An 11,702-nucleotide genomic window follows, 5' to 3' on the forward strand; every position below is an offset into this window, starting at 1 on the left:
CTCCCGCCGGTATTGGGAGCTCTGTGCAGTTCCCAGGCGATCTGCAGGGTCTGGAACACAGGCCAGGAAGCTGGCCTGTTTACCTGATGCTCCCGCCGGGATTGGGAGCTCTGTGCAGTTCCCAGGCGATCTGCAGGCTCTGGAACACAGGCCGGGAAGCTGGCCTGTTTACCTGATGCTCCCGCCGGGATTGGGAGCTCTGTGCAGTTCCCAGGTGATCTGCAGGCTCTGGAACACAGGCCGGGAAGCTGGCCTGTTTACCTGATGCTCCCGCCGGGATTGGGAGCTCTGTGCAGTTCCCAGGCGATCTGCAGGCTCTGGAACTCAGGCCGGGAAGCTGGCCTGTTTACCTGATGATGCCAGAGGGACAGCTACTTCCCTGTACTCCCAGCCTCCTCTCCTTTCCTGGAATCGTTGGTGGGAGAGAAGATCTGGAGTCTGGGGTGCTTTGCTCCCGCCGGGATTGGGAGCTCTGTGCAGTTCCCAGGCGATCTGCAGGGTCTGGAACACAGGCCGGGAAGCTGGCCTGTTTACCTGATGCTCCCGCCGGGATTGGGAGCTCTGTGCAGTTCCCAGGCGATCTGCAGGCTCTGGAACACAGGCCGGGAAGCTGGCCTGTTTACCTGATGCTCCCGCCGGGATTGGGAGCTCTGTGCAGTTCCCAGGCGATCTGCAGGCTCTGGAACACAGGCCGGGAAGCTGGCCTGTTTACCTGATGCTCCCGCCGGGATTGGGAGCTCTGTGCAGTTCCCAGGCGATCTGCAGGCTCTGGAACTCAGGCCAGGAAGCTGGCCTGTTTACCTGATGATGCCAGAGGGACAGCTACTTCCCTGTACTCCCAGCCTCCTCTCCTTTCCTGGAATCGTTGGTGGGAGAGAAGATCTGGAGTCTGGGGTGCTTTGCTCCCGCCGGGATTGGGAGCTCTGTGCAGTTCCCAGGCGATCTGCAGGCTCTGGAACACAGGCCGGGAAGCTGGCCTGTTTACCTGATGCTCCCGCCGGGATTGGGAGCTCTGTGCAGTTCCCAGGCGATCTGCAGGCTCTGGAACTCAGGCCGGGAAGCTGGCCTGTTTACCTGATGATGCCAGAGGGACAGCTACTTCCCTGTACTCCCAGCCTCCTCTCCTTTCCTGGAATCGTTGGTGGGAGAGAAGATCTGGAGTCTGGGGTGCTTTGCTCCCGCCGGGATTGGGAGCTCTGTGCAGTTCCCAGGCGATCTGCAGGGTCTGGAACACAGGCCGGGAAGCTGGCCTGTTTACCTGATGCTCCCGCCGGGATTGGGAGCTCTGTGCAGTTCCCAGGCGATCTGCAGGCTCTGGAACACAGGCCGGGAAGCTGGCCTGTTTACCTGATGCTCCCGCCGGGATTGGGAGCTCTGTGCAGTTCCCAGGCGATCTGCAGGCTCTGGAACTCAGGCCAGGAAGCTGGCCTGTTTCTATGTCCAAATATTAATCATAGTTTTGTCTGAGTTTTGGTCTAAGCATCTTTGTCATAGTCTTTTTTTTTTTTTTTGGTTTTTCGAGACAGGGTTTCTCTGTATTGTTTTGGAGACTGTCCTGGAACTAGCTCTGTAGACCAGGCTGGCCTCGAACTCACAGAGATCCGCCTGCCTCTGCCTCCCAAGTGCTGGGATTAAAGGCGTGCGCCACCAACGTCCGGCTGTCATAGTCTTAATAGATTTCTTTTTATTGACTTTTTTAAAAACTTTTTTTGTTCTGAAATGTATTATTTTGGAATAAAGTAAGCACTTAGTGGCAGAGGAGACAACTCACCTGGCAAAGAGCTTTTCTAGGAAGCAAAGAACATAATTTGATCTCCAGCACTCACAAGAAAACTTGGAGCATGGTGGAATGTGCTTATAATCCTAGTACTTGAAATAAAAGGTCTCTTGGGACTCAGTGGCCAGGCCTATGTGGCAAGTTCTAAGGCACATAGGACCCTATCTAAAAGGTGATGATTGTGGCCCTTGAGGGCCAATGCCCATGTCTTTCCTCTGGCAATTACATGCATGTGCCACATGTATACATAGAATGAGCTCACATATGTACAAGTACATTCACACAAACATGGACTTAAAGATGGCTTAGAGACTGTGTGGAGCCCTGCAGTGCTGTTAGGATACTTGAGGAAGATGTTCACTGATGTAGAGAAGAGTGGAGTGCTAGGGTTGTCCTGCATCACCAGAGATCACCCATGTGAACCCAAGGGTGCAATAGAGAGACTAACATGTAAATTGTAGATAGGTTGGATATAGACACAAATACATCTGTCTACACACACATTAAGATGTATACACCATGTGCCTCTATGTATGTATGGTATGGGATACCTAGAGCAATTGCTCCCAGAGTTGTGAGAATGCCTCCTGCCCAGGTCTTACCTTCTACATATTATTCAATGCAAGTAAGTAATGAGGATACCTGAGAAAATGACAATTTACTGGACTAGCAAAGTGAAAATACATGTTTGGGGCACATATTTATGCCAATGGTCAGGAAATGCCACACTGAATATATCTCTAATAGCCAAATCAGGAAGATGTTAGGCATAATCATTTTGACACAAAGCCCAAGGTAAGTTCAGTATTTATTGTATGAGGTTGGTAACACCAGTCCCTCAATGTATCAAAGTCAGCTGAGAAAGTGACTCACCTTTTGTTCTGCAGGAAAGAGAGCTTGCCTGGGAGAACAATTGGCCAGGTCTGAGCTGTTCATCTTCTTCACTGCTCTTCTGCAAAGATTTACGTTCAAACCCCCAGTTAATGAAAAGCTGAGCCTGAAGTTCAGAATGGGCCTCACCCTTAACCCAGTCAGTCACCACATCTGTGCTGTCCCCAGACTGTGATGCTGGAGAAGGAAAGAGAAAAGGAAGGACATGCACTACAAATCCACTGATGCCTACACATACAGGTGGAGGGGGACAACAACAAAACCATTATTTTACAAGGTATGGAATATGAGATCAGAACAGAAAATAATCACAGCACATTAAATATAATAAGTATATAAATGTTGGAGCCTCAGCCTGCCTCCAGAAAGCAGTGGGATCCAGGACCAAGTATTATGTAACTGGAATGAACCACAACCTTTGGGAAGACATTCACTGTGACTTCTAATGGAAATTTCTACCCATAAAACATGTCTCCTGTTTTCTAAGTTCACTGGATATACTATAAACAATAAGTCTCTTTCCCATTCAACAATTATACAAACATTTTGCGAAAGGAAGATGTAACCATCATTTCTCCCTTATGTTTGGACACTGTAGTACTGCTATTCTCTTAGGTTTGGTCCCTAACACACAAAGTCATCTTAAGAAGTGAATCTTCTCACCATCATCTTCCTACAAAGTGAAGTAGCCCAACCATGTTGTAGTGAACATTTAAAATAAGGCAAGGCCTTGAAGGTCTTAGAATAAAAGGTAATGGGTCTGGTGGATATGGATGGGTTGCTTGTACAAGGAAGAGGTCTAGGATACCACAGGCTTGAGGCAAAGCTGGCCTGGTAACTCTGGAACAAAGAAGGCTTCCTGAGAGGAGAAGCTGGGTAGGTGGGCCAAGGTGATGCAGAGGTCTTCCACTGGTAGTCTACCTTAGTCCCATTGAGTTCATTCATGGCATTCTCAAAGAATCTCACACCTTTGTCACACAATCAAAAACAGTGCAGTATCTTTTGGAAATAGCACTATGGCCACTACCCCCAGACCTTCACAGATTTCTTCCAACATGCAGCTTTAATTCTCTATGTGCCCCTTAATATTGGGTTTCTAGAGATGCTACAAAGCTCATGGAAATCGCTCGCCTGGTAAAAGGATCCATGCTCCTACTCTATACCTTTCCTACTCTACACTTGAATGGGGAAATGAAAAGTTCCCTCCTGACATTTAAAGTAGTTGCCAGAGGCATAATCCATAAAGGAGCCAGGGCCCTCCCAGCTTCATCTTGTCATTAGAAACTGGCTGACCTTCCTGATACATGAGTGTCAATATGCACTCCACAGGGTTTTGTGGATAGTAGGTCCTGCAGAGATAGACTAAGGTTAACCACACAAAACATAGGATGGTCCACCAAGGTTACAGATCATTAGTCTTTGTCACTATTGAGGGATGTTAAGAAACATGGAGGAATTCAGTTCTCCATCAATAAGAAGAATTAGTTCAAAAGGCTTCTCCTTTGCATTGTTCACAAGGGGAGGATGGATGAAGGAAAATCTTCAGAGGACACTATAGAGTAGAAGACAATGCATAATTGAACCTGTGCTCCAAGCCAGGCCTGACCTCCCTACCTAAATAGCCAAAAAAAAAGAGCTAAATTAAATGTAGGAAACATAGAAAGGATATTTACTGAATTTGACCATATTGAGAAGAGAAACAAAGAGTTCCAGAAGCACCCCCCCTGATCCCCACCTGAGTGAGATTAAAGTCTAAATAGAGAGGCAAGGAAGTGCAAATATAAGCAGCTCCAATCAAGGTATGGTCACACCCACTATCTTCATTTTTGCCAAGTCTATTATAGAAGGAGCTATGGAAAATGTTCCAATATGTTCCTTTAGTCGTACAGACAGGAAACAAGACACCCCTAAACTGTATCAGTTTGACCTAAACCTTAGAAAGAAAATTGCATGCTGTTTTTCTACACTGGAGTCTGGCCTGATCTCAGACAGGAGGACAAACAGTGCCCTCTAATGGAAAATGTCAATAATAATATTACCTTTCTGTAGCAGGGAAGGCACTCACTCATCAAAGCTTCAGATTTTGTGCCTTCACTTGCAGATAGGCTGACTGTGGGTTAGACTTTCAAAAGCTGGTCCTCAGCACCACACTAGTCATAGATGATCTCAACTTGGACCTAGATAAAAGCAAATACTTCTACCATTTTCTTCCTCTTTGGTTGTGAATGCCAACTACCACATACTCTTGACTCTATAATATTTTAAAACAACAAAAGACGATCCTTGATCCTCCTGCCTCTGCCTCCTTCAGCAAATCCTACTGGCGTGTGCCACCACAACCGGCAGAGAGAGTAAGTCGTGGAGGAACAGGAAGGTTGACTGAGGGAGGTAGGATAGGGGGAAGAGGGAATCATAGGTTAGAAGACAGATCAGGCACCATTGTGACCTCTAGTGATCTAAATGGATGACACCAATTGGCAAGCTAAGCAATAGTGTAGAGACCACCTCGAATGACCATTCCTGATAGTGAACTTGATGTCTATATCCATCCTGGAGCCTTCATCCAGTGACTGATGGAAGAAGAGGCAAACACCCACAGTTAAATACTGAACAGAACCCAAGGAACCCAGCGACAGAGAGAGAGGAGCGATGAGCAAATTGGCAAAGAATGGGCTGGCAAAACCAGCAGAGACAGCTGATCCGAACAGAGGAGAGCTCTTGGACCCCAGAATGACAGCTGGGAGGCCAGCATGGGACGGATCCAGACCCCCTGAATGTGAGAGTCAATGAGGAGGCCTGGGCTACCTATGGGGTCCTGAGCAGTGGATCAGTGTTTATCCCTCGACTACTAACAGACATCGTGTGTCCATAACACAAAGAGGGTTACTCTCTCTGCCTGGACTCTTAGGGAAGTGCCTGGACCCTACCCTGAGTGAAATGATAGGCTCTAGATATCCCCTATGTGGAAGGAATTGGCAATAGGGTGGGAGGATGGGGGGATGGGGGGGGTGCGGGAGGAGGGGAGGGAGAGGGAACTGGGGTTGACATGTAAAACAAGCTATTTAAAATTAAAAAAAAACAAAGGCGATCCTTCAAAATCAATTGTTCTATTTCTAATATACTCTAAAACATGAAAATGCTTTCTGTTTCTTATCAACTGCTGTTCCCAGGCAGGAGATATTATTCATCTAGACAAACCTATGTTATTTATAGAGGAACAAATAAACAAGGAAAAGCTATTAATTTAGCTGAAGAAAGCATGGTATAAATTGGCCTCTGGACTTGCAATATCCTAACTTCACCATATTTGTTGACAATCTTATCAGGTGTTCAACCTTGTAGATGGTTCAATACAAGTTACAGTTCACCTATGCTCTATGATTAAACCCAATAATCACACTGATTTGACAAGTTAGGCATTGGTAGAGCAGTACTTTATTCTTTCATTGCAGTCCTGTCTGACGTGAACAGTCATTTGTCTACGTCTTCCCAAGGGGAATATTAATGTAATATCTTTAATATAGTGTGCTTCAATAAAAGTGGATATAGTTATCTTTATTGCATGCTGACTTTTATTCTTTTGGGTGTATGCCCAGTAGTGGAACAGCTAGATTACACAGAAGTTCTATTTTTAGTCTTTTAAGAATCTTGTATACTTATGTCCATATAGGGTGAATTAATTATTTACATTCATTACCACCAACAATAATTAAAATTTCTATATCTGTGGTGACATGAACATTATCTAAAAAGACAAAGGTGGACCTGCCAATAGGTTGGCTATTAAAATATTGAGAGAATTGCCCCTGAGGGATTGGCATTCCCCAGAGAAGTCATGCTGGGAGAATAGGAACTTATATCATGAGAACGTCTCAGACTGCTTCATAGGAGACACTGGCCCCAGAGAATTATACTTAATGATAGGGGATGTTCACCCTTGGCCAGGTCTGCTTAGTTGGGAGCATATCTTGTTTTCCACTTAAACCTCATCCCAATGTTACAAACAAAGATGAGTTCCAATGATCACTAGACCTCTTTACTTTTCTTCCCAACATGGCCACACTGAATGAATCTCCTTTTTCTGTGTGTTTGTTCTATTGAGGACAGGTGGCCAAGTCTAGTCCTACACAGCTGGAAGCTCTGATTTTAACAAATACAGTAACAGTTCATCACCAGCATAGGTTTCTTTTGTTTTAGAGATGGTAGACCTTCTCACTTGGGTAAGATGGCATCTCGGTGGAGCTGTCATTTGTGTTTCCTGGGGCTAAACATGTTGAAAACATTTTCATATATTTATTAAGCATTTGTATTTCTTCTTTTGACACATCTGTTCAGTTTATTTGCCCAGTTTTGGAGGTTGTTTGTGTTGTGCCAGGTTTGCAGAATCCCAGAGACTAACCCAAGGAGTGGATACTCTGATGCAAAAGCAAAAGGTTTTATTTATTTAAGCTGGCCAACTCGGATCTCTTTTCATGGCAGAGGAAATGAGATGCCCACCAGCCCAAAAGAGAAGCTTTTAAAGGGTAAACGAAGGGGATGGGGAGTCCTGAGACCTCAAGTCTCAGTTTCCAAGGTTCCCATGGTTACAGAGATTACTTAGCACACCCAGTTTCTACACAAGGTTATCATGAGACTAAGGGCCTTGAGAAGAGGGGAGGAGGAGTCCCGAGATTGCAAGTCTCAGTAGGGTTCCCAATCTTCTCCGGGTAATGGGGTAGCAGCAGATGTCACTGCAGCTGCTCATGGGTTTGAGCTTCTGACCATGTAATCCATGGTCAGGGGGACTTATGACTGGCAGGTCAGGTGGCCATCCTGCCTCTGCCTCCCAAGTGCTAGAATTAAAGGCATGTGCCACCATCACCTGGTAAGGGGTTTAATTCATGTTTCATACATTTCATCAAGCACTTAAAAAAAAGATGGTCACTTACAATACTTTAACATAGCCTAATAATTAAATAAGCCTTGACTTTGTCCAATATCTGACAGTATACATAGATTATTAAAGAGTTTTTTATTATTTTTAATGCGTTGAATGATGTGTGTGGGGGGTGCGCCCTTATATATGAATAATTTCTACCACATCAGTCTCATGGACCCAATTCAGGTTGCCAATCTTGGAAGCAAGTACCTTTACCACTGAGCCAACTTCCTAGCCTCTAAATTCTCTTTTGAAGATAACCCTTTTCCTATCTAATTAAAAGAAAATCAATATTCTAAGTATAACTGCTTAGATAAGGCAGAGAAAGTTCCCTTTAAGCAACACTTTTGTTAGGGACAACCTAACTACATATTTATTTTTCTATAAGCCTTAGCAGTTTCGTTTTGTATTCCAGACAAATAGCGAATGGCAATTATAGATATAGACATTGTACAGTAGAAACTTATCCAAAAGCTGAAAAGGAAACAAGCTTTCTACAATTTGTCATGTTACATCTGTCAGCATCACACAGATTATTATACATATGTATAAATGTATAATTCTACAGATAATACATATAATTCTACAGATGTTACAAGAAAATTTTCTATTGCAAGCACAAGTATTCTTTTTAATGATACAATGGAACACAGACCCTAAAACCTAACATTGTCTTTTTGTGTTACTAGTTTTATCTTGATAATCTAATAATTAGTACACCAAATTAAATATTAAAATAGTGACTCATATCTTTATTTACAATAAAAATGTATTATCAATTAACAATCATCTCATGTAATTCAGACAAAATACATGTCAATACAGACAAAATATATATGCACCTCATATAGACAAAAGCCCAGAAACCAAATAAAGGCAGTTCTACACACAGGCTGATTCTAAAATTAATCTTTGACATTTATATATTAAGTTTTCCCAGCAGAAAGCATATTAGCAATTATCTTCCTTCCATTTCTTTTGCTGAGAGAGTACTCTGACCCTGCAAAACATTGACTTAGAGAAGAAAAGGGTTTGTTTTGCTTTCATACTTTCAGAAGATAGTTTGTCATGATGGTGAAGGCATCGAACCAGGACTATGAGGCTTACTCATTGGACAATGGGGAGGCAGCCAGGCCACACTTCATGTTCATACAGGAAGCTGAGAGAGAAAACAGGAAGTGGGGTAAAGCTAAATGAACTCAAATCCACCTAGAGTGACTTCCTTCCTGTAGTAAGTATCCATCTCCTGAAGGACTCCAAAGGACACACACACACACACACACACACACACACACACACACACACACACACACACACGTATAGATGTGCCAAAAACAGCAATTTTAACAAACAAAAATTTCAAAATTAAAAAATGCAGAAATGAAGCGGCTAGAGTGTTATTTGTTCAGGAAATCTGGGGGAGGACCGTTTTCACCCAAACTGTCTTAGAAATCACTCTCTAGTCTGCTATGATTCAGGGGGTGCCAAGATGGGAATTAACACAATACTTTCTATGGTTACACAAATGACAATAGGCATTTCCTCAACATGCCTGTGAATGATGTTCCTATAAAGAACTTTCCTTGCTGCCTCCTTTACAAGGCTAATTAACTGATTAGAACTGCAATGATTGTGAAGAGGTCAAAGTGCTGCAGCCCCAGGGCCAGACACAGATTGTCTTTAGTCACTAATTATCTACCTTTGGATACAACCTGCAGTGAAAACTTTGGAGTATATTAAATGAACAGACCGCTGACTCACACCAAACAAAAGGTTGAGAGTATCATCAGATAGAAACAGCCTCTGGGCCTCTGGCAGAGATTTCTGAGGGGGATCCATCAATGCATTTGAAGAATCCCATGGTTTATGACTTCCTTTGTTCTGTTACTGTAACTCTTCTTGAAATTTTTACTACATTGGAACATGGAATTTAGAGTTAACTGCTTTCCTGGGCCATAGTTATTAATACTTATGTCCAGAATAAACCACATCCCACTTTTTTTTGTTTTTGTTTTGTTTTGTATTGTTTTGTTTTGTTTTGTATTGTTTTGGAGGTCAAATCACATTAAGATGGTTACATCTCCCCTAAATTATTCAAGAGACATTCTGCTCCTTCCCTTCCCTTCATGTATTCTCTGTTTTGTGGAAAGTTCATGGCTTAGACAAGGGAGACTATGCCCACTTCTCCACCCCCATGATTTTCTGAGAAGGGACTGACTACTATAACTTTTAAGGCCAAACTAGGAGCAATCAGACTCAACGCATTTTGATTTCTTAAGAGGCTCAAACACCAGGTGTCTTTAGATTTTGTACTAGATGGGCATTAGGATGTTAATACAGTGGGGAACTTAGCGTATGTTCCCAGATTATGAGTGAGTAGAATCATCTCTAATCTATAGAGACACTAGAGATGTCTAAAGTAAAAAGTATCACCTAAGCATTGGTGATGACCAAATACCAGGTAAATAAGATCATCTTTACGTAGACCAGGATAAAATACAGGCCCTAGCTCTTTTTATACCCCATGCCTTCTACGTACCTGTGAACACACCCAAACAGGTGTGGTCAACGCTATGGGTACATAGACCTTTCCCTACAGGCAGGCAAGACTGATACTGAGCAGGTAGCTGATAGCCTGTCCATGATGCTATACTTCCATTAGTTCCTCTTCTTTCATTTACATACACAGGCAGGCATAGGATATGGATTTAGCCCCATTGTTTTTTTTTCCTAAAGTAGCACTGAGGATGGTAGTTTTATCTGTAATGACATTTCATTCTCAGATAGTTAGCTCTAAAAATAGGAAAGTAAGTTCTTAAGTCCACATGATAACTTGACCTTTTGATCATTTTACTTAGCCTTCTTCATATCATAAAGATATGGGGATATACAGGCTTTTACTCGGTTATTATACTGGGCACACCTAAATTGCATGTAATTGCTTCTAGTCTGTCTGTAATAATTCTTTCAACATGTTGTTTTGTGCCCCACATAAAAATTAAATGATAAATCCTGTGACCACTTCAATTTTTTTATTGATTTGTATTGTGTACTGATATGTATCTATATATAGTCATATGTATATCAAATGTATGTATACATATATATGCTTATGTAGGACTAATGTTTCATTCAGATATAAAATTTAATGTTATGCACATGGATTTTGACAAGGATTTTCTTCCAAAACAGGTTCTAATAAAAAATGACTAAAAAATTATTTCAATTAAGTAATAGTCATGAAAAAATAAGAACTATATGGCATAAAGTGCTTTATGTTAATCAAAATGCCTACTAGCAATCTATCCTAGAAATCCTTATTAAAACAAATTGATTTCAAAAATATTCTTAACATATAAATGAAAATGGTAAGGAAGGCTCTTACTGTTATAATGCTTGTAAAGAGGATATATTTCTTTTCAAAAATCTTTTTATTTTTAAAATTTCCTTTTTATGATTAGGATTGCAGGAGGGAGATGTAATACCAACAAATAATCACACCCAATACTCAAGTATTTCAAAGTTCTTATCTCATCCAATGTAAACTAAAGGAAAAACATTATTTTAAACCCAAGCTGTCAGTGACTGCTCAAGCTGCTTAACACCCTACTGCTGCTCAGGCTACATTCTGTGTCTTTAAAAATCACCTCCTCTGCTTAATATTGACTCATACCTTTAAGACTACAAATTTGCAATGAACAATTGCTCAAAGTTACTAAAAAAAGTGGTGTAACTTTAAAACCGGCAAGTTGTAGGTCTAAAACAGAAGCTACAAAATCAGATTTTACAACCAAGAATCCACCTTCAGTTACAGATATGTGCATTTATGTACTTGTCTACGGGTTCTTAGGTTTTAATATCCTGGACATAGTACCAAGGTAGTTTATAAGTAAGCTATTATAACCAAATTAAACCCAAATTCCTTTTAGCTCGTCATGTACCCGACGTTTGAAGGGAAAAAACCACAACTCCAACAGTCTATCTAGTTAAGCTTGTGAAGGAACAGGGCTAAGAGCTCTGAGATGTCCTCTTAGGGTGCTGTGCTAACAGGAAGGAGATCACTGCTTAGAGAGGGCAGAGTGGGGCTGTCAGGGCGGGTGCTCTCTGGGTCCTAGG

The 11,702-nt window shown here is 42.2% G+C and overlaps 1 protein-coding gene across 3 annotated transcripts in view; it reads left to right on the plus strand.

The window, feature by feature from the left end:
* Window positions 1-4,576, plus strand: part of LOC101830438 (cytochrome P450 2J3) — a 40,227-nt gene extending 35,651 nt beyond the window's left edge. For 2 of the 3 annotated variants that reach the window (XM_005074310.4, XM_040757142.1), the window contains one exon: window positions 2,665-4,576. In XM_005074310.4, the coding sequence (XP_005074367.1) occupies window positions 2,665-2,843 (179 nt within the window). In that variant the 3' untranslated portion in view covers window positions 2,844-4,576. The remainder of the gene's footprint in view (window positions 1-2,664) is intronic. The other variant, XM_021229644.2, reaches the window with a different exon arrangement.
* Window positions 4,577-11,702: the final 7,126 nt, after the last annotated feature.

Source organism: Mesocricetus auratus, unplaced genomic scaffold (genome assembly GCF_017639785.1).
Source record: "Mesocricetus auratus isolate SY011 unplaced genomic scaffold, BCM_Maur_2.0 Super-Scaffold_100014, whole genome shotgun sequence".
NCBI lineage: Eukaryota > Metazoa > Chordata > Mammalia > Rodentia > Cricetidae > Mesocricetus > Mesocricetus auratus.